The sequence below is a fragment of the Oncorhynchus clarkii genome, unplaced genomic scaffold (assembly GCF_045791955.1).
Source record: "Oncorhynchus clarkii lewisi isolate Uvic-CL-2024 unplaced genomic scaffold, UVic_Ocla_1.0 unplaced_contig_3553_pilon_pilon, whole genome shotgun sequence".
Classification (NCBI taxonomy): Eukaryota; Metazoa; Chordata; class Actinopteri; order Salmoniformes; family Salmonidae; genus Oncorhynchus; species Oncorhynchus clarkii.
In genome coordinates, this window is record NW_027260972.1 from 52,481 (window position 1) to 80,309 (window position 27,829).

At 47.0% G+C, this 27,829-nt stretch overlaps 1 protein-coding gene across 2 annotated transcripts in view; it reads right to left on the minus strand.

Annotated features, from left to right (window-relative positions):
* Positions 1-137: 137 nt before the first annotated feature.
* LOC139402739 (melanophilin-like) overlaps positions 138-27,829 on the minus strand; it is a 40,333-nt gene continuing 12,641 nt past the window's right edge. The window contains exons 5-16 of one of the 2 annotated variants that reach the window (XM_071146646.1): positions 27,034-27,078; positions 26,779-26,840; positions 26,570-26,680; positions 26,352-26,472; positions 25,998-26,194; positions 21,929-22,015; positions 3,766-3,984; positions 2,039-2,215; positions 1,632-1,793; positions 1,329-1,382; positions 1,173-1,221; positions 807-1,077 (exon numbers count right to left, since the gene is read on the minus strand). In XM_071146646.1, coding sequence (XP_071002747.1) covers positions 1,031-1,077; positions 1,173-1,221; positions 1,329-1,382; positions 1,632-1,793; positions 2,039-2,215; positions 3,766-3,984; positions 21,929-22,015; positions 25,998-26,194; positions 26,352-26,472; positions 26,570-26,680; positions 26,779-26,840; positions 27,034-27,078 — 1,331 coding nt within the window. In that variant the 3' untranslated portion in view covers positions 807-1,030. Of the gene's footprint in view, positions 1,078-1,172; positions 1,222-1,328; positions 1,383-1,631; positions 1,794-2,038; positions 2,216-3,765; positions 3,985-21,928; positions 22,016-25,997; positions 26,195-26,351; positions 26,473-26,569; positions 26,681-26,778; positions 26,841-27,033; positions 27,079-27,829 lie in introns of both variants that reach the window. The other variant, XM_071146647.1, reaches the window with a different exon arrangement.

Sequence of the window (27,829 nt, forward strand, 5' to 3'; positions counted from 1 at the left end):
AAACGCTGTGTCACTAGGTGGCAGCACGTGTCTGCCTGCAATCACTATACCAATATGGGCATGGCAGAGCGGGCCTTCTTACCGGTAGTGTATGTTAAGATCCCCTCAGAATAGAAACACTCAAACACTCAACAGTTGATGTGATACAATTTATTAGATGCAGAAGCCCAGTGACAGCACAACGCACTGCAGCTTTTCAAATGATACAGTATACAGTATATATATATTCATCCTACTGCAATGTTTATAATTGTCTTGAAAACGGTTTCAGACATATTTTTTGATATGAATTGAGAGAAAACAGAGATCCTTATCCAGACCTGATAACTTGTTATTTCATATCATATTTCTCTGGTCAGTGTCAAGACAACATTTCACTTTTTCAGAAAGATATGTACTACGACAATATGTAACAGACACTCTGTTATTGGAATGTAACACAGTTGGTGATGTAAGATAGTAAGTCGTGGTGCTTGTTTCCCAGAATCCCATGCAACCCAAAAGGTCATTATTAGACGAGGTCATGATAGTGTACAGAAACTACCAGTGTTCACTAATCAAACTCCATTTTAACACAGAAAGTCACATTTGGCCTCTGCTGGAATGTTGGTAGCCTATATGGCACAGATTCATCTTTTAAATCAGGAAACTTAGACTGTTTTGCAGCAGGAAGCCCAATTCTGATATTTTTTCCCCACAAATTGCCCTTTTGACCAATCACATCAGAGCATTTCATGAGTTTAGACATCAGATACATTGAGACTGAGAGGATACTTTAGAATGCGTATGACTTTCAGGCAGTAAACCAGGGTTGTTTTTGCATTGAATATAGCAATGGTGTAGCCTGCTTTTACAGCACATAACTGCTGTGCATTGTGGGTGTGGATATACCATTAACATACTGTAACAATGTGGATATGAGATTGACATCAGATACACAGTGGATCAATGACAGATAAGGTTCAAGGTAAATTTCAGTAACTAAGATAATACAGACAGTTTCATTGGGCGTATTCGTCGTACAGTCCTTTTACATGTGATTGGATTTCCGTAGGGATCCTGAGCCGTTGCTGGGTTCTGATGGTGGAAACAAGAGGAGATGGTCATAAGCACAGTTGGTCAGGACTCAAAGACAACATATTAGGGGCATCACAATATGCTTTGGGCCTTACTTGTGGGGAAGTCTTGGGGAAACCTTTTCCTGTTCTGTGAACCTGATATCTGTCAGATAGAATAGTTGTTTTAGACAACAGCATGCGACAACAATAAGCATCAAAGCAAGCCCAAGAGGGACTGAAGAGAATTATTGAATTGCACAACATACTCACCTTTTTCTTCCCTGAGGCACTTAGTGCAGCAAGTTTGTTCTCCAAATCAGACACCTAAGAGAGAAGGAAAAGACAGAAAGTACAGATTATATCCCTTCTGAAGGAAAACAAGTTATCTGAAAATAATAGATATATCAACTAAACGAGCTCTTGTGTTTTATTGTTATTTCTTCATGCGTCTCTGTAGGCTGCAATGGTTCTTGGAAATCTACAGTTCACAGTGTGCTTTTCAGTCCATACAGCACATCCCTGTTGAGTAGAAAGCCTGCTCAGTAGAACCCGCAGTAGAGCCTCGTCACCTACCTCACTCTCAGTGCTCTGGACCCGATGTGCAGTCAGAGCCACCACATCCTCCAGGTCAGACAGCTCCGAGTCTGTGGCCCCTCCGAAGCGGTTCTTGGCACTCTGCTCCAGATGCCTCAGCTTCTTCTCCAGATCAAAGGACTTCCCTGAGGTCATGTACACCTGGAACAGGGCACAGGACAACCACCACAAATGTACCCTTACAGACGAGCTGCTAACCAAACACCATTAGCAGGCTAACAGTTTCCAGACTGCTTGGAATACAAAGCAAATCTCTGCTTTAAGACAACACAAGACGTCTCTTCATGCTTTAAACAAAAGGCTCCAGACCTACACTTGACACACAGCTATTTTGATTGGATTAGGATTGCTTGGGAGGAAAAGAGGAGTGTGATTTTGAATCTTACATTTTCCTCAAGTTCCCTGTAAGACTCAGCTGCTTTCCTTACGTCAGCCACGTCAGTTATCATAGGGCTGTCATTAGACGTTATTGAGGGGAAGTACTCGTTCATCGCGCTTTCAGCGGCATTAATGGTTCTTAGAAACTCTTTGGTGATGTCACAGAGGGCCGCCGCGGTGGATCTCTGAAAGCCATGTAAGGGAACAGAAATTAGCCGTTGGGAAAGTACCTACGTCTCCAATATGTAGCGGAGGTGATTTGGAATCACACTTTCGTGATCAGGTAGCCCTGCCTGAGACTTGCTAGCCCAAATGTCACCCTGAGACCACAAGGATTTTGTCTTGGTCTAATGGTGAAGACATTTACATTGACATTGCGGTCATTTAGCAAGAGACTCTTATCCAGAGGGACTGACAGTTGGTGCAACCACATATCACAGTCATAGTAAGTCCAACTTTTCCTCAGTAAAGCAGCTATCAGCAAAGTGCTGAAGTGCGAGTGAGAAAAGACAAGTGTGAGTATTAGTGCTAGAAAGAGTGTTAAGGATTGTTTTAAGATGTTAGCTCTGCGTGCGAGAGGTCCCTGGTTGGAGCCAATGATGTAAACCCTAGATGACTGACAGGGGGTGTTGTTTTGAAGCCACCATACGGCCATTTTGGTACTCCCCCTGCATTTATTAATGTCTACATTGGTTTTTGACAAGTATATTCTATTACAGACACTTTAATGCATACGTTTAAATTACATTATGTGGGGCCTCCCAAGTGTCGCAGCTGTCTAAGGAACTGCATCACAATGCTGGAGGCGTCACTACAGACCCGGGATCAATCCCAGGCTGTGTTGCAGCCGGCCGTGACCGGGAGACCCATGAGGTGGCGCACAATTGTCTCAGCGTCGTCCGGGTTAGGGGAGGGTTTGGCCGGCCGGGACGTCATTGTCCCGTTGCGATCTAGTGACTCATTGTGGCGGGTTAAGCGAGCAGTGTGTCAAGAAGCAGTGCAGCTTGGCAGGGTCGTGTTTCGGAGGACGCATGGCTCTCGACCTTCACCTCTCTCAAGTCCGTAGGGGAGGTGCAACGATGGGACAAGACTTACCACCAATTGGGGAGAAAAAGGGGTAGAAAAATACAAAAAAACAAAAACACATTTATATTATGTGAACTGAACATAAAAATACAAAATATATTCCTTACAATATGTGTTGTTGTTGTTGTACTAATGATACTGTCCCCACTACAATAAATAAATACCTAAATACATGTTCTTTTGTTCTTGAAACATTTTATTGAAATACTGTAGAATTCCATTCATTCCTATGGAAGAGTTCTCCTATGTGGTTCTCCTATGTGGTTCTCCTATGTGGTTCTCCTATGTGGTTCTCCTATGTGGTTCTCCTATGTAGTTCTCCTATGTAGTTATCCTATGTAGTTCTCCTATGTAGTTCTCCTATGTAGTTATCCTATGTAGTTCTCCTATGTAGTTCTCCTATGTAGTTATCCTATGTAGTTCTCCTATGTAGTTATCCTATGTAGTTATCCTATGTAGTTATCCTATGTAGTTCTCCTATGGAAGAGTACCAATATGGAGGCAGGTGGCTTCAAAACATCTAATTGGCCATTACATAGCATCAGCAATCCAGGGTTTATACACATCATTGGTTGGATCCTATCACCTCCGCTACAGCTTTTTGGTGTGTGTCTGAGATGTAACAGGGTAACAGGACCCCCAAATTCACCTGCTGAGCCTCGGTGGGCCCCTCATCGCTGGAGGAACTGAGGGGCTCTAGGGGGAGGACTGGGAGGTTACTCTTCACAGCGGCCCTCTTTAATAAAGGGGTCTTCTTCCCCCCTCCTGCTTCCTCGTCGGAGGACGGAACACTGATGTTCCCCGCCAGCTCGCTCAGCTTCCTCCTCAGCTTCTCCTCCTCTATCTGTGCAGCGGTCGGGGATGTAGCCTGTGGATAGAAACAGGATTGACTTACTAGACTTTTTTCTTTTTTGCTGCTAGTGGAACCTCGAGCCTCAACAGTGCATCTCCAGTGAACTCTGTTCTGGGCAGTTTTCTTGACTTTATTCCAGATGGACAGAAACAGGGTTGGGGTCAGTTCCATCTAGATTCTCGTCAGTTTAAGACTTGAATGTTTAGGAGTTGAATTGCTTATGTCTTAAGGAGAAATTCAACAAGGAGGAGTTGTAATGGAAACGAGCCCAACTCAAGTTGGGCAACAACAGGTTAAGGCCAGAGTTAGCTAACAAGTTACCCTTTGATGAACAGCTGTGATTCTCTCTAATTTGATTATTCCAAGAAAGATAATGCTCTGTTAGGAGAGCAGTAGGAAGCTCTGTTAGGAGAGCAGTAGGAAGCTCTGTTAGGAGAGCAGTAGGAAGCTATGTTAGGAGAACAGTAGGAAGCTCTGTTAGGAGAGCAGTAGGATGCTCTGTTAGGAGAGCAGTAGGATGCTCTGTTAGGAGAGCAGTAGGATGCTCTGTTAGGAGAGCAGTAGGAAGCTCTGTTAGGAGAGCAGTAGGAAGCTCTGTTAGGAGAGCAGTAGGAAGCTCTGTTAGGAGAGCAGTAGGAAGCTCTGTTAGGAGAGCAGTAGGAAGCTCTGTTAGGAGAGCAGTAGGAAGCTCTGTTAGGAGAGCAGTAGGAAGCTCTGTTAGGAGAGCAGTAGGAAGCTCTGTTAGGAGAGCAGTAGGAAGCTCTGTTAGGAGAGCAGTAGGAAGCTCTGTTAGGAGAGCAGTAGGATGCTCTGTTAGGAGAGCAGTAGGAAGCTCTGTTAGGAGAGCAGTAGGAAGCTCTGTTAGGAGAGCAGTAGGAAGCTCTGTTAGGAGAGCAGTAGGAAGCTCTGTTAGGAGAGCAGTAGGAAGCTCTGTTAGGAGAGCAGTAGGAGGCTCTGTTAGGAGAGCAGTAGGATGCTCTGTTAGGAGAGCAGTAGGAAGCTCTGTTAGGAGAGCAGTATGAAGCTCTGTTAGGAGAGCAGCAGGAAGCTCTGTTAGGAGAGCAGTAGGAAGCTATGTTAGGAGAGCAGTAGGAAGCTCTGTTAGGAGAGCAGTAGGAAGCTCTGTTAGGAGAACAGTAGGAAGCTCTGTTAGGAGAGCAGTAGGAAGCTCTGTTAGGAGAGCAGTAGGATGCTCTGTTAGGAGAGCAGTAGGAAGCTCTGTTAGGAGAGCAGTAGGAAGCTCTGTTAGGAGAGCAGTAGGATGCTCTGTTAGGAGAGGAGTAGGAAGCTCTGTTAGGAGAGCAGTAGGAAGCTCTGTTAGGGGAGCAGTAGGAAGCTCTGTTAGGAGAGCAGTAGGATGCTCTGTTAGGGGAGCAGTAGGAAGCTCTGTTAGGAGAGCAGTAGGATGCTCTGTTAGGAGAGCAGTAGGAAGCTCTGTTAGGAGAGCAGTAGGATGCTCTGTTAGGAGAGCAGTAGGATGCTCTGTTAGGAGAGCAGTAGGAAGCTCTGTTAGGAGAGCAGTAGGAAGCTCTGTTAGGAGAGCAGTAGGAAGCTCTGTTAGGAGAGCAGTAGGAAGCTCTGTTAGGAGAACAGTAGGATGCTCTGTTAGGAGAGCAGTAGGAAGCTCTGTTAGGAGAGCAGTAGGAAGCTCTGTTAGGAGAGCAGTAGGATGCTCTGTTAGGAGAGCAGTAGGATGCTCTGTTAGGAGAGCAGTAGGAAGCTCTGTTAGGAGAGCAGTAGGAAGCTCTGTTAGGAGAACAGTAGGATGCTCTGTTAAGGGAGCAGTAGGAAGCTCTGTTAGGAGAGCAGTAGGATGCTCTGTTAGGAGAGCAGTAGGAAGCTCTGTTAGGAGAGCAGTAGGATGCTCTGTTAGGAGAGCAGTAGGAAGCTCTGTTAGGAGAGCAGTAGGAAGCTCTGTTAGGAGAGCAGTAGGAGCTCTGTTGCTCTGTTAGGAGAGCAGTAGGATGCTCTGTTAGGAGAGCAGTAGGAAGCTCTGTTAGGAGAGCAGTAGGAAGCTCTGTTAGGAGAGCAGTAGGAAGCTCTGTTAGGAGAGCAGTAGGAAGCTCTGTTAGGAGAGCAGTAGGAAGCTCTGTTAGGAGAGCAGTAGGAAGCTCTGTTAGGAGAGCAGTAGGAAGCTCTGTTAGGAGAGCAGTAAGCTCTGAGGAGCTCTGTTAGGAGAGCAGTAGGAAGCTCTGTTAGGAGAGCAGTAGGAAGCTCTGTTAGGAGAGCAGTAGGAAGCTCTGTTAGGAGAGCAGTAGGAAGCTCTGTTAGGAGAGCAGTAGGAAGCTCTGTTAGGAGAGCAGTAGGATGCTCTGTTAGGAGAGCAGTAGGAAGCTCTGTTAGGAGAGCAGTAGGAAGCTCTGTTAGGAGAGCAGTAGGAAGCTCTGTTAGGAGAGCAGTAGGAAGCTCTGTTAGGAGCTCTGTTAGGAGAGCAGTAGGAAGCTCTGTTAGGAGAGCAGTAGGAAGCTCTGTTAGGAGAGCAGTAGGAAGCTCTGTTAGGAGAGCAGTAGGAAGCTCTGTTAGGAGAGCAGTAGGAAGCTCTGTTAGGAGAGCAGTAGGATGCTCTGTTAGGAGAGCAGTAGGAAGCTCTGTTAGGAGAGCAGTAGGAAGCTCTGTTAGGAGAGCAGTAGGAAGCTCTGTTAGGAGAGCAGTAGGATGCTCTGTTAGGAGAGCAGTAGGAAGCTCTGTTAGGAGAGCAGTAGGAAGCTCTGTTAGGAGAGCAGTAGGAAGCTCTGTTAGGAGAGCAGTAGGAAGCTCTGTTAGGAGAGCAGTAGGAAGCTCTGTTAGGAGAGCAGTAGGAAGCTCTGTTAGGAGAGCAGTAGGAAGCTCTGTTAGGAGAGCAGTAGGATGCTCTGTTAGGAGAGCAGTAGGAAGCTCTGTTAGGAGAGCAGTAGGAAGCTCTGTTAGGAGAGCAGTAGGAAGCTCTGTTAGGAGAGCAGTAGGAAGCTCTGTTAGGAGAGCAGTAGGATGCTCTGTTAGGAGAGCAGTAGGAAGCTCTGTTAGGAGAGCAGTAGGATGCTCTGTTAGGAGAGCAGTAGGAAGCTCTGTTAGGAGAGCAGTAGGAAGCTCTGTTAGGAGAGCAGTAGGAAGCTCTGTTAGGAGCTCTGTTAGAGAGCAGTAGGAAGCTCTGTTAGGAGAGCAGTAGGAAGCTCTGTTAGGAGAGCAGTAGGAAGCTCTGTTAGGAGAGCAGTAGGATGCTCTGTTAGGAGAGCAGTAGGAAGCTCTGTTAGGAGAGCAGTAGGATGCTCTGTTAGGAGAGCAGTAGGAAGCTCTGTTAGGAGAGCAGTAGGAAGCTCTGTTAGGAGAGCAGTAGGAAGCTCTGTTAGGAGAGCAGTAGGAAGCTCTGTTAGGAGAGCAGTAGGAAGCTCTGTTAGGAGAGCAGTAGGAAGCTCTGTTAGGAGAGCAGTAGGAAGCTCTGTTAGGGAGCTCTGTTAGGAGAGCAATAAGAAGCTCTGTTAGGAGAGCAGTAGGAAGCTCTGTTAGGAGAGCAGTAGGAAGCTCTGTTAGGAGAGCAGTAGGAAGCTCTGTTAGGAGAGCAGTAGGAAGCTCTGTTAGGAGAGCAGTAGGAAGCTCTGTTAGGAGAGCAGTAGGAAGCTCTGTTAGGAGAGCAGTAGGAAGCTCTGTTAGGAGAGCAGTAGGAAGCTCTGTTAGGAGAGCAGTAGGAAGCTCTGTTAGGAGAGCAGTAGGAAGCTCTGTTAGGAGAGCAGTAGGAAGCTCTGTTAGGAGAGCAGTAGGAAGCTCTGTTAGGAGAGCAGTAGGAAGCTCTGTTAGGAGAGCAGTAGGATGCTCTGTTAGGAGAGCAGTAGGAAGCTCTGTTAGGAGAGCAGTAGGAAGCTCTGTTAGGAGAGCAGTAGGAAGCTCTGTTAGGAGAGCAGTAGGAAGCTCTGTTAGCAGTAGAGCAGTAGCAGTAGGAAGCTCTGTTAGGAGAGCAGTAGGAAGCTCTGTTAGGAGAGCAGTAGGAAGCTCTGTTAGGAGAGCAGTAGGAAGCTCTGTTAGGAGAGCAGTAGGAAGCTCTGTTAGGAGAGGTAAGCTCTGTTAGGAGAGCAGTAGGAAGCTCTGTTAGGAGAGCAGTAGGAAGCTCTGTTAGGAGAGCAGTAGGAAGCTCTGTTAGGAGAGCAGTAGGAAGCTCTGTTAGGAGAGCAGTAGGAAGCTCTGTTAGGAGAGCAGTAGGAAGCTCTGTTAGGAGAGCAGTAGGAAGCTCTGTTAGGAAGCTCTGTTAGGAGAGCAGTAGGAAGCTCTGTTAGGAGAGCAGTAGAAGCTCTGTTAGGAGAGCAGTAGGAAGCTCTGTTAGGAGAGCAGTAGGAGAGGAAGCTCTGTTAGGAGAGCAGCTCTGTTAGGAGAGCAGTAGGAAGCTCTGTTAGGAGAAGCTCTGTTAGGAGAGCAGTAGGAAGCTCTGTTAGGAGAGCAGTAGGAAGCTCTGTTAGGAGAGCAGTAGGAAGCTCTGTTAGGAGAGCAGTAGGAAGCTCTGTTAGGAGAGCAGTAGGATGCTCTGTTAGGAGAGCAGTAGGAAGCTCTGTTAGGAGAGCAGTAGGAAGCTCTGTTAGGAGAGCAGTAGGAAGCTCTGTTAGGAGAGCAGTAGGAAGCTCTGTTAGGAGAGCAGTAGGATGCTCTGTTAGGAGAGCAGTAGGACGCTCTGTTAGGAGAGCAGTAGGAAGCTCTGTTAGGAGAGCAGTAGGAAGCTCTGTTAGGAGAGCAGTAGGAAGCTCTGTTAGGAGAGCAGTAGGATGCTCTGTTAGGAGAGCAGTAGGAAGCTCTGTTAGGAGAGCAGTAGGATGCTCTGTTAGGAGAGCAGTAGGAAGCTCTGTTAGGAGAGCAGTAGGAAGCTCTGTTAGGAGAGCAGTAGGAAGCTCTGTTAGGAGAGCAGTAGGAAGCTCTGTTAGGAGCTCTGTTAGAAGAGCAATAAGAAGCTATGTTAGGAGAGCAGTAGGAAGCTCTGTTAGGAGAGCAGTAGGAAGCTCTGTTAGGAGAGCAGTAGGAAGCTCTGTTAGGAGAGCAGTAGGAAGCTCTGTTAGGAGAGCAGTAGGAAGCTCTGTTAGGAGAGCAGTAGGAAGCTCTGTTAGGAGAGCAGTAGGAAGCTCTGTTAGGAGAGCAGTAGGAAGCTCTGTTAGGAGAGCAGTAGGAAGCTCTGTTAGGAGAGCAGTAGGAAGCTCTGTTAGGAGAGCAGTAGCTCTGTTAGGAGAGCAGTAGGAGCTCTGTTAGGAGAGCAGTAGGAAGCTCTGTTAGGAGAGCAGTAGGAAGCTCTGTTAGGAGAGCAGTAGGAAGCTCTGTTAGGAGAGCAGTAGGAAGCTCTGTTAGGAGAGCAGTAGGAAGCTCTGTTAGGAGAGCAGTAGGAAGCTCTGTTAGGAGAGCAGTAGGAAGCTCTGTTAGGAGAGCAGTAGGAAGCTCTGTTAGGAGAGCAGTAGGAAGCTCTGTTAGGAGAGCAGTAGGAAGCTCTGTTAGGAGAGCAGTAGGATGCTCTGTTAGGAGAGCAGTAGGAAGCTCTGTTAGGAGAGCAGTAGGAAGCTCTGTTAGGAGAGCAGTAGGAAGCTCTGTTAGGAGAGCAGTAGGAAGCTCTGTTAGGAGAGCAGTAGGATGCTCTGTTAGGAGAGCAGTAGGAAGCTCTCTTAGGAGCTCTGTTAGAAGAGCAATAAGAAGCTATGTTCGGAGAGCAGTAGGAAGCTCTGTTAGGAGAGCAGTAGGAAGCTCTGTTAGGAGAGCAGTAGGAAGCTCTGTTAGGAGCTCTGTTAGAAGAGCAATAAGAAGCTATGTTAGGAGAGCAGTAGGAAGCTCTGTTAGGAGAGCAGTAGGAAGCTCTGTTAGGAGAGCAGTAGGATGCTCTGTTAGGAGAGCAGTAGGAAGCTCTGTTAGGAGAGCAGTAGGATGCTCTGTTAGGAGAGCAGTAGGAAGCTCTGTTAGGAGAGCAGTAGGAAGCTCTGTTAGGAGAGCAGTAGGAAGCTCTGTTAGGAGAGCAGTAGGAAGCTCTGTTAGGAGAGCAGTAGGAAGCTCTGTTAGGAGCTCTGTTAGAAGAGCAATAAGAAGCTATGTTAGGAGAGCATTAGGAAGCTCTGTTAGGAGAGCAGTAGGAAGCTCTGTTAGGAGAGCAATAAGAAGCTATGTTAGGAGAGCAGTAGGAAGCGCTGTTAGGAGAGCAGTAGGATGCTCTGTTAGGAGAGCAGTAGGAAGCTCTGTTAGGAGAGCAGTAGGAAGCTCTGTTAGGAGAGCAGTAGGAAGCTCTGTTAGGAGAGCAGTAGGAAGCTCTGTTAGGAGAGCAGTAGGATGCTCTGTTAGGAGAGCAGTAGGAAGCTCTGTTAGGAGAGCAGTAGGAAGCTCTGTTAGCTCTGGAGAGCAGTAGGAAGCTCTGTTAGGAGAGCAGTAGGATGCTCTGTTAGGAGAGCAGTAGGAAGCTCTGTTAGGAGAGCAGTAGGAAGCTCTGTTAGGAGAGCAGTAGGAAGCTCTGTTAGGAGAGCAGTAGGAAGCTCTGTTAGGAGAGCAGTAGGAAGCTCTGTTAGGAGAGCAGTAGGAAGCTCTGTTAGGAGAGCAATAAGAAGCTCTGTTAGGAGAGCAGTAGGAAGCTCTGTTAGGAGAGCAGTAGGAAGCTCTGTTAGGAGAGCAGTAGGAAGCTCTGTTAGGAGAGCAATACGAAGCTCTGTTAGGAGAGCAGTAGGAAGCTCTGTTAGGAGAGCAGTATGAAGCTATGTTAGGAGAGCAGTAGGAAGCTCTGTTAGGAGAGCAGTAGGAAGCTCTGTTAGGAGAGCAGTAGGAAGCTCTGTTAGGAGAGCAGTACGAAGCTCTGTTAGGAGAGCAGTAGGAAGCTCTGTTAGGAGAGCAGTAGGAAGCTCTGTTAGGAGAGCAGTAGGAAGCTCTGTTAGGAGAGCAGTAGGAAGCTCTGTTAGGAGAGCAATACGAAGCTCTGTTAGGAGAGCAGTAGGAAGCTCTGTTAGGAGAGCAGTAGGATGCTCTGTTAGGAGAGCAATAAGAAGCTCTGTTAGGAGAGCAATACGAAGCTCTGTTAGGAGAGCAGTAGGAAGCTCTGTTAGGAGAGCAGTAGGAAGCTCTGTTAGGAGCTCTGTTAGAAGAGCAATCAGATGCTATGTTAGGAGAGCAATAAGAAGCTCTGTTAGGAGAGCAATAAGAAGCTCTGTTAGGAGAGCAATAGGAAGCTCTGTTAGGAGAGCAGTAGGAAGCTCTGTTAGGAGAGCAGTAGGAAGCTCTGTTAGGAGAGCAATAAGAAGCTCTGTTAGGAGAGCAATACGAAGCTCTGTTAGGAGAGCAGTAGGAAGCTCTGTTAGGAGAGCAGTAGGAAGCTCTGTTAGGAGAGCAGTAGGAAGCTCTGTTAGGAGAGCAGTAGGAAGCTCTGTTAGGAGAGCAGTAGGAAGCTCTGTTAGGAGAGCAGTAGGAAGCTCTGTTAGGAGAGCAGTAGGAAGCTCTGTTAGGAGAGCAGTAGGATGCTCTGTTAGGAGAGCAATAAGAAGCTCTGTTAGGAGAGCAATACGAAGCTCTGTTAGGAGAGCAGTAGGAAGCTCTGTTAGGAGAGCAGTAGGAAGCTCTGTTAGGAGCTCTGTTAGAAGAGCAATAAGAAGCTATGTTAGGAGAGCAATAAGAAGCTATGTTAGGAGAGCAATAAGAAGCTCTGTTAGGAGAGCAATACGAAGCTCTGTTAGGAGAGCAGTAGGAAGCTCTGTTAGGAGAGCAGTAGGAAGCTCTGTTAGGAGAGCAATAAGAAGCTCTGTTAGGAGAGCAATACGAAGCTCTGTTAGGAGAGCAGTAGGAAGCTCTGTTAGGAGAGCAGTAGGAAGCTCTGTTAGGAGAGCAGTAGGAAGCTCTGTTAGGAGAGCAGTAGGAAGCTCTGTTAGGAGAGCAGTAGGATGCTCTGTTAGGAGAGCAGTAGGAAGCTCTGTTAGGAGAGCAGTAGGAAGCTCTGTTAGGAGAGCAGTAGGATGCTCTGTTAGGAGAGCAGTAGGAAGCTCTGTTAGGAGAGCAGTAGGAAGCTCTGTTAGGAGAGCAGTAGGATGCTCTGTTAGGAGAGCAATAAGAAGCTCTGTTAGGAGAGCAATACGAAGCTCTGTTAGGAGAGCAGTAGGAAGCTCTGTTAGGAGAGCAGTAGGAAGCTCTGTTAGGAGCTCTGTTAGAAGAGCAATAAGAAGCTATGTTAGGAGAGCAATAAGAAGCTATGTTAGGAGAGCAATAAGAAGCTCTGTTAGGAGAGCAATACGAAGCTCTGTTAGGAGAGCAGTAGGAAGCTCTGTTAGGAGAGCAGTAGGAAGCTCTGTTAGGAGAGCAATAAGAAGCTCTGTTAGGAGAGCAATACGAAGCTCTGTTAGGAGAGCAGTAGGAAGCTCTGTTAGGAGAGCAGTAGGAAGCTCTGTTAGGAGAGCAGTAGGAAGCTCTGTTAGGAGAGCAGTAGGAAGCTCTGTTAGGAGAGCAGTCGGATGCTCTGTTAGGAGAGCAGTAGGAAGCTCTGTTAGGAGAGCAGTAGGAAGCTCTGTTAGGAGAGCAGTAGGATGCTCTGTTAGGAGAGCAGTAGGAAGCTCTGTTAGGAGAGCAGTAGGAGAGATACGAAGCTCTGTTAGGAGAGCAGTAGGAAGCTCTGTTAGGAGAGCAGTAGGAAGCTCTGTTAGGAGCTCTGTTAGAAGAGCAATAAGAAGCTATGTTAGGAGAGCAGTAGGAAGCTCTGTTAGGAGAGCAGTAGGAAGCTCTGTTAGGAGAGCAATAGGAAGCTCTGTTAGGAGAGCAGTAGGAAGCTCTGTTAGGAGAGCAGTAGGAAGCTCTGTTAGGAGAGCAGTAGGAAGCTCTGTTAGGAGAGCAGTAGGAAGCTCTGTTAGGAGAGCAGTAGGAAGCTCTGTTAGGAGAGCAGTAGGAAGCTCTGTTAGGAGAGCAGTAGGAGCTCTGTTAGGAGAGCAGTAGGAAGCTCTGTTAGGAGAGCAGTAGGAAGCTCTGTTAGGAGAGCAGTAGGAAGCTCTGTTAGGAGAGCAGTAGGAAGCTCTGTTAGGAGAGCAGTAGGAAGCTCTGTTAGGAGAGCAGTAGGAAGCTCTGTTAGGAGAGCAGTAGGAAGCTCTGTTAGGAGAGCAGTAGGAAGCTCTGTTAGGAGAGCAGTAGGAAGCTCTGTTAGGAGAGCAGTAGGATGCTCTGTTAGGAGAGCAGTAGGAAGCTCTGTTAGGAGAGCAGTAGGAAGCTCTGTTAGCTCTGGAGAGCAGTAGGAAGCTATGTTAGGAGAGCAGTAGGAAGCTCTGTTAGGAGAGCAGTAGGAAGCTCTGTTAGGAGAGCAGTAGGAAGCTCTGTTAGGAGAGCAGTAGGAAGCTCTGTTAGGAGAGCAGTAGGAAGCTCTGTTAGGAGAGCAGTAGGAAGCTCTGTTAGGAGAGCAGTAGGAAGCTCTGTTAGGAGAGCAGTAGGAAGCTCTGTTAGGAGAGCAGTAGGAAGCTCTGTTAGGAGAGCAGTAGGATGCTCTGTTAGGAGAGCAGTAGGAAGCTCTGTTAGGAGAGCAGTAGGATGCTCTGTTAGGAGAGCAGTAGGAAGCTCTGTTAGGAGAGCAGTAGGAAGCTCTGTTAGGAGAGCAGTAGGAAGCTCTGTTAGGAGAGCAGTAGGAAGCTCTGTTAGGAGAGCAGTAGGAGCTCTGTTAGGAGAGCAGTAGGAAGCTCTGTTAGGAGAGCAGTAGGAAGCTCTGTTAGGAGAGCAGTAGGAGGAGAGCTCTGTTAGGAGAGCAGTAGGAAGCTCTGTTAGGAGAGCAGTAGGAAGCTCTGTTAGGAGAGCAGTAGGAAGCTCTGTTAGGAGAGCAGTAGGAAGCTCTGTTAGGAGAGCAGTAGGAAGCTCTGTTAGGAGAGCAGTAGGAAGCTCTGTTAGGAGAGCAGTAGGAAGCTCTGTTAGGAGAGCAGTAGGAAGCTCTGTTAGGAGAGCAGTAGGAAGCTCTGTTAGGAGAGCAGTAGGAAGCTCTGTTAGGAGAGCAGTAGGAAGCTCTGTTAGGAGAGCAGTAGGAAGCTCTGTTAGGAGAGCAGTAGGAAGCTCTGTTAGGAGAGCAGTAGGAAGCTCTGTTAGGAGAGCAGCTCTGTTAGGAGAGCTCTGTTAGGAGAGCAGTAGGAAGCTCTGTTAGGAGAGCAGTAGGAAGCTCTGTTAGGAGAGCAGTAGGAAGCTCTGTTAGGAGAGCAGTAGCTCTGTTAGGAGAGCAGTAGGAAGCTCTGTTAGGAGAGCAGTAGGAAGCTCTGTTAGGAGAGCAGTAGGAAGCTCTGTTAGGAGAGCAGTAGGAGGCTCTGTTAGGAGCTCTGTTAGGAGAGCAGTAGGAAGCTCTGTTAGGAGAGCAGTAGGAAGCTCTGTTAGGAGAGCAGTAGGAAGCTCTGTTAGGAGAGCAGTAGGAAGCTCTGTTAGGAGAGCAGTAGGAAGCTCTGTTAGGAGAGCAGTAGGAAGCTCTGTTAGGAGAGCAGTAGGAAGCTCTGTTAGGAGAGCAGTAGGAAGCTCTGTTAGGAGAGCAGTAGGAAGCTCTGTTAGGAGAGCAGTAGGAAGCTCTGTTAGGAGAGCAGTAGGAAGCTCTGTTAGGAGAGCAGTAGGAAGCTCTGTTAGGAGAGCAGTAGGAAGCTCTGTTAGGAGAGCAGTAGGAAGCTCTGTTAGGAGAGCAGTAGGAAGCTCTGTTAGGAGAGCAGTAGGAAGCTCTGTTAGGAGAGCAGCTCTGTTAGGAGAGGAAGCTCTGTTAGGAGAGCAGTAGGAAGCTCTGTTAGGAGAGCAGTAGGAAGCTCTGTTAGGAGAGCAGTAGGAAGCTCTGTTAGGAGAGCAGTAGGAAGCTCTGTTAGGAGAGCAGTAGGAAGCTCTGTTAGGAGAGCAGTAGGAAGCTCTGTTAGGAGAGCAGTAGGAAGCTCTGTTAGGAGAGCAGTAGGAAGCTCTGTTAGGAGAGCAGTAGGAAGCTCTGTTAGGAGAGCAGTAGGAAGCTCTGTTAGGAGAGCAGTAGGAAGCTCTGTTAGGAGAGCAGTAGGAAGCTCTGTTAGGAGAGGAGAGCAGGAGAGGAAGCTCTGTTAGGAGAGCAGTAGGAAGCTCTGTTAGGAGAGCAGTAGGAAGCTCTGTTAGGAGAGCAGTAGGAAGCTCTGTTAGGAGAGCAGGAGAGATGCTCTGTTAGGAGAGCAGTAGGAAGCTCTGTTAGGAGAGCAGTAGGAAGCTCTGTTAGGAGAGCAGTAGGAAGCTCTGTTAGGAGAGCAGTAGGAAGCTCTGTTAGGAGAGCAGTAGGAAGCTCTGTTAGGAGAGCAGTAGGAAGCTCTGTTAGGAGAGCAGTAGGATGCTCTGTTAGGAGAGCAGTAGGAAGCTCTGTTAGGAGAGCAGTAGGAAGCTCTGTTAGGAGAGCAGTAGGAAGCTCTGTTAGGAGAGCAGTAGGAAGCTCTGTTAGGAGCTCTGTTAGTAGAGCAGTAGGAAGCTCTGTTAGGAGAGCAGTAGGAAGCTCTGTTAGGAGAGCAGTAGGAAGCTCTGTTAGGAGAGCAGTAGGATGCTCTGTTAGGAGAGCAGTAGGAAGCTCTGTTAGGAGAGCAGTAAGATGCTCTGTTAGGAGAGCAGTAGGAAGCTCTGTTAGGAGAGCAGTAGGAAGCTCTGTTAGGAGAGCAGTAGGAAGCTCTGTTAGGAGAGCAGTAGGAAGCTCTGTTAGGAGAGCAGTAGGAAGCTATGTTAGGAGAGCAGTCCTACTGCTCTGTTAGGAGCTCTGTAAGAAGAGCAATAAGAAGCTATGTTAGGAGAGCAGTAGGAAGCTCTGTTAGGAGAGCAGTAGGAAGCTCTGTTAGGAGAGCTGTTAGGAGAAGTAAGCTCTGAAGCTAGGATGTTAGGAGAGCAGTAGGAAGCTCTGTTAGGAGAGCAGTAGGAAGCTCTGTTAGGAGAGCAGTAGGAAGCTCTGTTAGGAGAGCAGTAGGAAGCTCTGTTAGGAGAGCAGTAGAGCAAGCTCTGCTCTGTTAGGAGAGAGAAGCTATGTTAGGAAGCTCTGTTAGGAGAGCAGTAGGAAGCTATGTTAGGAGAGCAGTAGGAAGCTCTGTTAGGAGAGCAGTAGGAAGCTCTGTTAGGAGAGCAGTAGGAAGCTCTGTTAGGAGAGCAGTAGGAAGCTCTGTTAGGAGAGCAGTAGGATGCTCTGTTAGGAGAGCAGTAGGAAGCTCTGTTAGGAGAGCAGTAGGAAGCTCTGTTAGGAGAGCAGTAGGAAGCTATGTTAGGAGAGCAGTCCTACTGCTCTGTTAGGAGCTCTGTTAGAAGAGCAATAAGAAGCTATGTTAGGAGAGCAGTAGGAAGCTCTGTTAGGAGAGCAGTAGGAAGCTCTGTTAGGAGAGCAATAAGAAGCTATGTTAGGAGAGCAGTAGGAAGCTCTGTTAGGAGAGCAGTAGGAAGCTCTGTTAGGAGAGCAGTAGGAAGCTCTGTTAGGAGAGCAGTAGGATGCTCTGTTAGGAGAGCAGTAGGAAGCTCTGTTAGGAGAGCAGTAGGAAGCTCTGTTAGGAGAGCAGTAGGAAGCTATGTTAGGAGAGCAGTAGGAAGCTCTGTTAGGAGAGCAGTAGGAAGCTCTGTTAGGAGAGCAGTAGGAAGCTCTGTTAGGAGAGCAGTAGGAAGCTCTGTTAGGAGAGCAGTAGGATGCTCTGTTAGGAGAGCAGTAGGAAGCTCTGTTAGGAGAGCAGTAGGAAGCTCTGTTAGGAGAGCAGTAGGAAGCTCTGTTAGGAGAGCAGTAGGAAGCTCTGTTAGGAGAGCAGTAGGATGCTCTGTTAGGAGAGCAGTAGGAAGCTCTGTTAGGAGAGCAGTAGGAAGCTCTGTTAGGAGAGCAGTAAGAAGCTATGTTAGGAGAGCAGTAGGAAGCTCTGTTAGGAGAGCAGTAGGAAGCTCTGTTAGGAGAGCAGTAGTAAGCTCTGTTAGGAGCTCTGTTAGAAGAGCAATAAGAAGCTATGTTAGGAGAGCAGTAGGAAGCTCTGTTAGGAGAGCAGTAGGAAGCTCTGTTAGGAGAGCAGTAGGATGCTCTGTTAGGAGAGCAGTAGGAAGCTCTGTTAGGAGAGCAGTAGGATGCTCTGTTAGGAGAGCAGTAGGAAGCTCTGTTAGGAGAGCAGTAGGAAGCTCTGTTAGGAGAGCAGTAGGAAGCTCTGTTAGGAGAGCAGTAGGAAGCTCTGTTAGGAGAGCAGTAGGAAGCTCTGTTAGGAGCTCTGTTAGAAGAGCAATAAGAAGCTATGTTAGGAGAGCATTAGGAAGCTCTGTTAGGAGAGCAGTAGGAAGCTCTGTTAGGAGAGCAATAAGAAGCTATGTTAGGAGAGCAGTAGGAAGCGCTGTTAGGAGAGCAGTAGGATGCTCTGTTAGGAGAGCAGTAGGAAGCTCTGTTAGGAGAGCAGTAGGAAGCTCTGTTAGGAGAGCAGTAGGAAGCTCTGTTAGGAGAGCAGTAGGATGCTCTGTTAGGAGAGCAGTAGGATGCTCTGTTAGGAGAGCAGTAGGAAGCTCTGTTAGGAGAGCAGTAGGAAGCTCTGTTAGGAGAGCAGTAGGAAGCTCTGTTAGGAGAGCAGTAGGATGCTCTGTTAGGAGAGCAGTAGGAAGCTCTGTTAGGAGAGCAGTAGGAAGCTCTGTTAGGAGAGCAGTAGGAAGCTCTGTTAGGAGAGCAGTAGGAAGCTCTGTTAGGAGAGCAGTATGATGCTCTGTTAGGAGAGCAGTAGGAAGCTCTGTTAGGAGAGCAGTAGGAAGCTCTGTTAGGAGAGCAGTAGGATGCTCTGTTAGGAGAGCAGTAGGAAGCTCTGTTAGGAGAGCAGTAGGATGCTCTGTTAGGAGAGCAGTAGGAAGCTCTGTTAGGAGAGCAGTAGGAAGCTCTGTTAGGAGAGCAGTAGGAAGCTCTGTTAGGAGAGCAATAAGAAGCTCTGTTAGGAGAGCAGTAGGAAGCTCTGTTAGGAGAGCAGTAGGAAGCTCTGTTAGGAGAGCAGTAGGAAGCTCTGTTAGGAGAGCAATAAGAAGCTCTGTTAGGAGAGCAGTAGGAAGCTCTGTTAGGAGAGCAGTAGGAAGCTATGTTAGGAGAGCAGTAGGAAGCTCTGTTAGGAGAGCAGTAGGAAGCTCTGTTAGGAGAGCAATACGAAGCTCTGTTAGGAGAGCAATACGAAGCTCTGTTAGGAGAGCAGTATGAAGCTCTGTTAGGAGAGCAGTAGGAAGCTATGTTAGGAGAGCAGTAGGAAGCTCTGTTAGGAGAGCAGTAGGAAGCTCTGTTAGGAGAGCAATACGAAGCTCTGTTAGGAGAGCAGTAGGAAGCTCTGTTAGGAGACCAGTAGGATGCTCTGTTAGGAGAGCAATAAGAAGCTCTGTTAGGAGAGCAATACGAAGCTCTGTTAGGAGAGCAGTAGGAAGCTCTGTTAGGAGAGCAGTAGGAAGCTCTGTTAGGAGCTCTGTTAGAAGAGCAATCAGATGCTATGTTAGGAGAGCAATAAGAAGCTATGTTAGGAGAGCAATAAGAAGCTCTGTTAGGAGAGCAATACGAAGCTCTGTTAGGAGAGCAGTAGGAAGCTCTGTTAGGAGAGCAGTAGAAAGCTCTGTTAGGAGAGCAATAAGAAGCTCTGTTAGGAGAGCAATACGAAGCTCTGTTAGGAGAGCAGTAGGAAGCTCTGTTAGGAGAGCAGTAGGAAGCTCTGTTAGGAGAGCAGTAGGAAGCTCTGTTAGGAGAGCAGTAGGAAGCTCTGTTAGGAGAGCAGTAGGATGCTCTGTTAGGAGAGCAGTAGGAAGCTCTGTTAGGAGAGCAGTAGGAAGCTCTGTTAGGAGAGCAGTAGGATGCTCTGTTAGGAGAGCAATAAGAAGCTCTGTTAGGAGAGCAATACGAAGCTCTGTTAGGAGAGCAGTAGGAAGCTCTGTTAGGAGAGCAGTAGGAAGCTCAGTTAGGAGCTCTGTTAGAAGAGCAATAAGAAGCTATGTTAGGAGAGCAATAAGAAGCTATGTTAGGAGAGCAATAAGAAGCTCTGTTAGGAGAGCAATACGAAGCTCTGTTAGGAGAGCAGTAGGAAGCTCTGTTAGGAGAGCAGTAGGAAGCTCTGTTAGGAGAGCAATAAGAAGCTCTGTTAGGAGAGCAATACGAAGCTCTGTTAGGAGAGCAGTAGGAAGCTCTGTTAGGAGAGCAGTAGGAAGCTCTGTTAGGAGAGCAGTAGGAAGCTCTGTTAGGAGAGCAGTAGGAAGCTCTGTTAGGAGAGCAGTAGGATGCTCTGTTAGGAGAGCAGTAGGAAGCTCTGTTAGGAGAGCAGTAGGAAGCTATGTTAGGAGAGCAGTAGGATGCTCTGTTAGGAGAGCAGTAGGAAGCTCTGTTAGGAGAGCAGTAGGATGCTCTGTTAGGAGAGCAGTAGGAAGCTCTGTTAGGAGAGCAGTAGGAAGCTCTGTTAGGAGAGCAGTAGGAAGCTCTGTTAGGAGAGCAATAAGAAGCTCTGTTAGGAGAGCAGTAGGAAGCTCTGTTAGGAGAGCAGTAGGAAGCTCTGTTAGGAGAGCAGTAGGAAGCTCTGTTAGGAGAGCAATAAGAAGCTCTGTTAGGAGAGCAGTAGGAAGCTCTGTTAGGAGAGCAGTAGGAAGCTATGTTAGGAGAGCAGTAGGAAGCTCTGTTAGGAGAGCAGTAGGAAGCTCTGTTAGGAGAGCAATACGAAGCTCTGTTAGGAGAGCAATACGAAGCTCTGTTAGGAGAGCAGTATGAAGCTCTGTTAGGAGAGCAGTAGGAAGCTATGTTAGGAGAGCAGTAGGAAGCTCTGTTAGGAGAGCAGTAGGAAGCTCTGTTAGGAGAGCAATACGAAGCTCTGTTAGGAGAGCAGTAGGAAGCTCTGTTAGGAGACCAGTAGGATGCTCTGTTAGGAGAGCAATAAGAAGCTCTGTTAGGAGAGCAATACGAAGCTCTGTTAGGAGAGCAGTAGGAAGCTCTGTTAGGAGAGCAGTAGGAAGCTCTGTTAGGAGCTCTGTTAGAAGAGCAATCAGATGCTATGTTAGGAGAGCAATAAGAAGCTATGTTAGGAGAGCAATAAGAAGCTCTGTTAGGAGAGCAATACGAAGCTCTGTTAGGAGAGCAGTAGGAAGCTCTGTTAGGAGAGCAGTAGAAAGCTCTGTTAGGAGAGCAATAAGAAGCTCTGTTAGGAGAGCAATACGAAGCTCTGTTAGGAGAGCAGTAGGAAGCTCTGTTAGGAGAGCAGTAGGAAGCTCTGTTAGGAGAGCAGTAGGAAGCTCTGTTAGGAGAGCAGTAGGAAGCTCTGTTAGGAGAGCAGTAGGATGCTCTGTTAGGAGAGCAGTAGGAAGCTCTGTTAGGAGAGCAGTAGGAAGCTCTGTTAGGAGAGCAGTAGGATGCTCTGTTAGGAGAGCAATAAGAAGCTCTGTTAGGAGAGCAATACGAAGCTCTGTTAGGAGAGCAGTAGGAAGCTCTGTTAGGAGAGCAGTAGGAAGCTCAGTTAGGAGCTCTGTTAGAAGAGCAATAAGAAGCTATGTTAGGAGAGCAATAAGAAGCTATGTTAGGAGAGCAATAAGAAGCTCTGTTAGGAGAGCAATACGAAGCTCTGTTAGGAGAGCAGTAGGAAGCTCTGTTAGGAGAGCAGTAGGAAGCTCTGTTAGGAGAGCAATAAGAAGCTCTGTTAGGAGAGCAATACGAAGCTCTGTTAGGAGAGCAGTAGGAAGCTCTGTTAGGAGAGCAGTAGGAAGCTCTGTTAGGAGAGCAGTAGGAAGCTCTGTTAGGAGAGCAGTAGGAAGCTCTGTTAGGAGAGCAGTAGGATGCTCTGTTAGGAGAGCAGTAGGAAGCTCTGTTAGGAGAGCAGTAGGAAGCTATGTTAGGAGAGCAGTAGGATGCTCTGTTAGGAGAGCAGTAGGAAGCTCTGTTTGGAGAGCAGTAGGATGCTCTGTTAGGAGAGCAGTAGGAAGCTCTGTTAGGAGAGCAGTAGGAAGCTCTGTTAGGAGAGCAGTAGGAAGCTCTGTTAGGAGAGCAATAAGAAGCTCTGTTAGGAGAGCAGTAGGAAGCTCTGTTAGGAGAGCAGTAGGAAGCTCTGTTAGGAGAGCAGTAGGAAGCTCTGTTAGGAGAGCAGTAGGAAGCTCTGTTAGAAGAGCAGTATGAAGCTCTGTTAGGAGAGCAGTAGGAAGCTATGTTAGGAGAGCAGTAGGAAGCTCTGTTAGGAGAGCAGTAGGAAGCTCTGTTAGGAGAGCAATACGAAGCTCTGTTAGGAGAGCAGTAGGAAGCTCTGTTAGGAGAGCAGTAGGATGCTCTGTTAGGAGAGCAATAAGAAGCTCTGTTAGGAGAGCAATACGAAGCTCTGTTAGGAGAGCAGTAGGAAGCTCTGTTAGGAGAGCAGTAGGAAGCTCTGTTAGGAGCTCTGTTAGAAGAGCAATAAGAAGCTATGTTAGGAGAGCAATAAGAAGCTCTGTTAGGAGAGCAATACGAAGCTCTGTTAGGAGAGCAGTAGGAAGCTCTGTTAGGAGAGCAGTAGGAAGCTCTGTTATGAGAGCAATAAGAAGCTCTGTTAGGAGAGCAATACGAAGCTCTGTTAGGAGAGCAGTAGGAAGCTCTGTTAGGAGAGCAGTAGGAAGCTCTGTTAGGAGAGCAGTAGGAAGCTCTGTTAGGAGAGCAGTAGGAAGCTATGTTAGGAGAGCAGTAGGATGCTCTGTTAGGAGAGCAGTATGAAGCTCTGTTAGGAGACCAATAAGAAGCTATGTTAGGAAAGCAGTATGAAGCTCTGTTAGGAGACCAATAAGAAGCTCTGTTAGGAGAGCAGTAGGAAGCTATGTTAGGAGAGCAGTAGGAAGCTCTGTTAGGAGAGCAGTATGAAGCTCTGTTAGGAGAGCAGTATGAAGCTCTGTTAGGAGACCAATACGAAGCTCTGTTAGGAGAGCAGTAGGAAGCTCTGTTAGGAGAGCAGTAGGAAGCTCTGTTAGGAGAGCAGTAGGAAGCTCTGTTAGGAGAGCAGTAGGAAGCTATGTTAGGAGAGCAGTAGGATGCTCTGTTAGGAGAGCAGTATGAAGCTCTGTTAGGAGACCAATAAGAAGCTCTGTTAGGAGAGCAGTAGTAAGGTTTTTAACCCTTTCTTACTTCATCGTCGGGGGGTAGAGTCATCTTGGACTCCAGCCGGTTCAGGAGACTCTCTATGGCTGACATACGCTTGTTTAGCGCATTGACCTGTATCACAATGACAGGAGAGGAGTGAGGTGAGACCAAGTGAGGTGAGACCAATACGAAATGACAGGAGAGGAGTGAGGTGAGACCAATACAAATGACAGGGGATGAATGAGGTGAGACCAATACAAAATGACAGGAGAGGAATGAGGTGAGACCAAGTGAGGTGAGACCAATACGAAATGACAGGAGAGGAGTGAGGTGAGACCAAGTGAGGTGAGACCAATACAAAATGACAGGAGAGGAGTGAGGTGAGACCAAGTGAGGTGAGACCAATACAAAATGACAGGAGAGGAGTGAGGTGAGACCAAGTGAAGTGAGACCAATACAAAATGACAGGAGAGGAATGAGGTGAGACCAATACAAAATGACAGGAGAGGAATGAGGTGAGAGCAATACAAAATTACAGGAGAGGAATGAGGTGAGACCAATACAAAATGACAGGAGAGGAATGAGGTGAGACCAATACAAAATGTACATTGTGCATGAATCGAGACGCAAACCTGACACAAGGTTGGATATTGTATTACACCAGACTTGCATGGAGTAATCAATCAAAATAGACCTTCTAATAATTGGCTGAGCAGAACAGCTGATTACACCCTATTCCACATCCTACAATCTAAGCTTGTTGCCATCAATCTCACACAAATGATCAATGAACCTACCAGGTACAACCCCAAAGCCATAAACACGGGCACCCTCATAGATATCATCCTAACCAACTTGCCCTCCAAAGACACCTCTGCTCTTTTCAACCAGGATATCAGCGATCACTGCCTCATTGCCTGTATCCGTAATGGGTCAGTGGTCAAACGACCTTCACTCATCACTGTCAAATGCTCCCTAAAACACTTCAGCAAGCATGCCTTTCTAATCGACCTGGCCGGGGTATCCTGGAAGGATATTGACCTCATCCCTTCAGTAGAGGATGCCTGGTTATTCTTTAAAAATGCCTTCCTCACAGTCTTAAATAAGCATGCCCCATTCAAGAAATGTAGAACCAGGAACAGATATAGCCATTGGTTCTCTCCAGACCTGACTGCCCTTAACCAGCACAAAATCATCCTGTGGCATTCTGCATTAGCATTGAACAGCCCCCGTGATATGCAACTTTTCGGTGAAGTAAGAAACCAATATACACAGGCATAGAAAAGCCAAGGCTAGCTTTTTCAAGCAGAAATTTGCTTCCTGCAACACAAACTCAAAAAGGTTCTGGGACACTGTAAAGTCCATGGAGAATAAGAGCACCTCCTCCCAGCTGCCCACTGCACTGAGGATAGAAAACTCTGTCACCACCGATAAATCCACTATAATTGAGAATTTCAATAAGCATTTTTCTACGGCTGGCCATGCTTTCCACCTGGCTACCCCTACCCCTATCAACAGCACTGCACCTCCCCACAGCAACTCGCCCAAGCCTTCCCCATTTCTCCTTCTCCCAAATCCAGTCAGCTGATGTTCTGAAAGAGCTGCAAAATCTGGACCCCTACAAATCAGCCGGGCTAGACAATCTGGACCCTTTCTTTCTAAAATGATCTGCCTAAATTATTGCAACCCCTATTACTAGCCTGTTCAACTTCTCTTTCGTGTCGTCTGAGATTCCCAAAGATTGGAAAGCAGCTGCGGTCATCCCCCTATTCAAAGGGGGGGACACTCTTGACCCAAAATGCTACAGACCTATATCTATCCTACCCTGCCTTTCTAAGGTCTTCGAAAGCCAAGTTAACAAACAGATTACCGACCATTTTGAATCCCACCGTACCTTCTCCCCAATGCAATCTGGTTTCAGAGCTGGTCATGGGTGCACCTCAGCCACGCTCAAGGTCCTAAACAATATCTTAACCACCATCGATATGAAACAATACTGTGCAGCCGTAATCATTGACCTGGCCAAGGCTTTCGACTCTGTCAATCACCACATCCTCATTGGCAGACTCGATACCCTTGGTTTCTCAAATGATTGCCTCGCCTGGTTCACCAACTACTTTTCTGATAGAGTTCAGTGTGTCAAATCAAAGGGCCTGTTGTCCGGGCCTCTGGCAGTCTCTATGGGGGTGCCACAAGGTTCAATTCTTGGGCCAACTCTTTTCTCTGTATACATCAATGATATTGCTCTTGCTGCTGGTGAGTCTCTGATCCACCTCTACGCAGACTACACCATTCTGTATACTTCTGGCCCTTCTTTGGACACTGTATTAACTCCCCTCCAGATGAGCTTCAATGCCATACAACTCTCCTTCCGTAGCCTCTAACTGCTCTTAAATACAAGTAAAAATAAATGCATGCTCTTCAACCGATCGCTGCCTACATCTGCCCGCCCGCCCAGCATCACTACTCTGGACGGTTCTGACTTAGAATATGTGGACAACTACAAATACCTAGGTGTCCTGTTAGACTGTAAACTCTCCTTCCAGACTCACATCAAACATCTCCAATCCAAAGTTAAATCTAGAATTGGCTTCCTATTTTGCAACAAAGCATCCTTCACTCATGCTGCCAAACATACCCTCGTAAAACTGACCATCCTACCGATCCTCGACTTCGGCTATGTAATTTACAAAATAGCCTCCAACACCCTACTCAACAAATTGGATACAGTCTATCACAGTGCCATCAGTTTTGTCACCAAAGCCCCATACACTACCCACCACTGCGACCTGTACGCTCTCGTTGGCTGGCCCTCGCTTCAAACTCGTCACCAAACCCACTGGTTCCAGGTCATCAACAAGACCCTGCTAGGTAAAGTCCCGCCTTATCTCAGCTCGCTGGTCACCATAGCAGCACCCACCCGTAGCACGCGCTCCAGCAGGTATATTTCACTGGTCACCCCCAGGGCCAATTCCTCCTTTGTCCGCCTCTCCTTTCAGTTCTCTGCTGCCAATGACTGGAACGAACTACAAAAATCTCTGAAACTGGAAACACTTATCTCCCTCACCAGCTTTAAGCACCAGCTGTCAGAGCAGCTCACAGATCACTGCACCTGTACATAGCCCATCTATAAATAGCCCAAACAATAACCTCATCCCCTACTGTATTTATTTATTTATTTTGCTCCCTTGCACCCCAGTATTTCTACTTTGCACATTCACCTACTGCAAATCTACAATTCCAGTGTTTTTAATTGCTATATTGTATTTACTTCGCCACCGTGGTCTTTTTATTGCCTTTACCTCCCTTGTCTCACCTCATTTCCTCACATTGTATATATACTTGTTTCTACTGTATTATTGACTGTATGTTTGTTTTACTCCATGTGTAACTCTGTGTTGTTGTATGTGTTGAACTGCTTTGCTTTATCTTGGCCAGGTTGCAATTGTAAATGAAAACTTGATCTCAACTTGCCTACCTGGTTAAACAAAGGTAAAATAAAATAAAATACAAATTTTAAAAAATATTTAATTATCCAAATCAAGAAACAAAGTTGTCTTTGTTCTGCTCTCTGAAGTTCAATCCACTAAAAACCCCAGCATGCATCACTTGAGACACACAACTTCCAATAAATACATGTACAATGTAAATCAGCCCAACAGTGTTTGAAATCCATCTTCCCAGGCTTGAGTGGAAGGACAAGTCCACCCTTGTTTGCCAGTTAATGTGGCTCATTTTCTATGGTCAGGGTAGTTTAATAGTGGAGAGAGACGTCATCTGTCTCATGTCAGGGTAGTTTAATAGTGGAGAGAGACATCATCTGTCTCATGTCAGGGTAGTTTAATAGTGGAGAGAGACGTCATCTGTCTCACGTCAGGGTAGTTTAATAGTGGAGAGAGACATCATCTGTCTCATGTCAGGGTAGTTTAATAGTGGAGAGAGACGTCATCTGTCTCATGTCAGGGTAGTTTAATAGTGGAGAGAGACTTCATCTGTCTCATGTCAGGGTAGTTTAATAGTGGAGAGAGACGTCATCTGTCTCATCTCTGTTTCAGCTCATATTTTTCACTCTCTCCTTCTCACACACACACACACACACCAACACACATCCTACCGGTTGCTGTGTTGGGGCCTGCAGGTTCTCGTGAGAGCCAACTCGGCTGTAGGAAGGGCGTCGGCGATAGGGGGTCTGGTACATGGTGTTGCGCCCTCCCTCCTCCTCTTCTGACGTGTCCACATAGTGCTGGCGGTTCATAGAGGAGCTGATCTTGGATAGGGAGCGGGCACGCACCATCCCATACTGCCCATCGTCTGAGGACCATCGCTTTAGCTCAGGTTATATTACAAAATGTCGGTTTGGCGTGAGATTACTGTTGTTGTAGTATTGTAATGCCATTACATTGCAAACTAACCAGCTCTGATTTAATGTCTGTGTGTGTGTGGGAGTGTGTGTGTGCTTGTTGCTTACCAGGGCGCATGTTGTACCTATCCAGGCTCTTCCTACGGTTCATGCGGTGTTGTTGTTGCTGCATGGAATCCATGAACTCCATGTCACCCCGGTGACCACCACCTCGCTCCTCCTGGATCTGCTGTAGGTGACATAACCATCACAACCTTAAATAACCCCCTATTCCCACAATGCACTACTTTTGGCTAGTAGAAACCAGGACTGTTTTGTCCGTCTACCTGGTAGGATTGTCGACGAGAGTGAGTGCGAGAGTGGGGTGGAAAATACTCTTCTATATCCACATCCAAGTCCATGGGATGAACAGAGAGCAGGCGCTTGTTCTTTCGCATCTGACAGAACAACAGGATGGAGACATAAAGAGAAGTAGTGAGTCTGGGATATGATATCCAGTTTCTCAGGAACGATATTGAGAGGGGAAACTGTTTACCATTTTGTATCGCTGAGCTTCTGCATCTGCATAGTCCTCATCATGACCATTGTACCTGTCATCTACAGGGGAGAGAGGGACAAGAAGGGGGGACTTGTTTTCTTGTCAAATTGTGTAACCCCGTGTTACTTTGCATATCAAGGTGCTTATGCTGGTGTTGTCAACTCCACTATGATATGGGGTTCAGCAGTTTTCAGGTACAGTATGTTGAAATATTGATATGTTTTTCCCATTGCCTTCCTCTATTCTACTTACTGCGGAAATCAGGCATGCTTTGTGTGTCACTGTCACGCCGGGCGCCTGTGAAGACAGAGAGAAGTGATATTCTGTTATTAATAGTTATATAGACAGTACCAGTCACCTGCTCATTCCAAGATCTTTATTTTTACTATTTTATACATTGTACAATAATAGTGAAGACATCAAAACTATAAAATAACACATATGGAATCAAAATATATTTTATATTTGAGATTCTTCAAAGTTGCCACCCTATGCCTTGATGACAGCTTTGCACACTCTTGGCATTCTCTCAACCAGCTTCATGAGGTAGTCACCTGGAATGCATTTAAATGAACAGGCGTTCCTTGTTAAAAGTTCATTTGTGGAATTACTTTCCTTCTTAATGCGTTTGAGCCAATCAGTTGTGTTCTGACAAGGTAGGGGTGGTATACAGAAGATAGCCCTATTTGGTAAAAGACCATATTATGGAAAGAACAGCTTAAATAAGCAACGAGAAACGACAGGACATCATTACTTTAGGACATGAAGGTCAGTCAACCCGGAAAATTTCAAGAACTTTTAAAGTTTCTTCAAGTGCAGTCGCAGAAACCATTAAGCGTTATGATGAAACTGGCTCTCATGAGGACCATCATAGGAAAGGAAGACCCAGAGTTACATCTGCTGCAGAGGATAAGTTCATTAGAGTTACCAGCCTCAGAAATTGCAGCCCAAATAAATGCTTCACAGAGTTCAAGTAACAGACACATCTCAACATCAACTGTTCAGAGGAGACTGCGTGAATCAGGCCTTCATGGTCGAATTGCTGCAA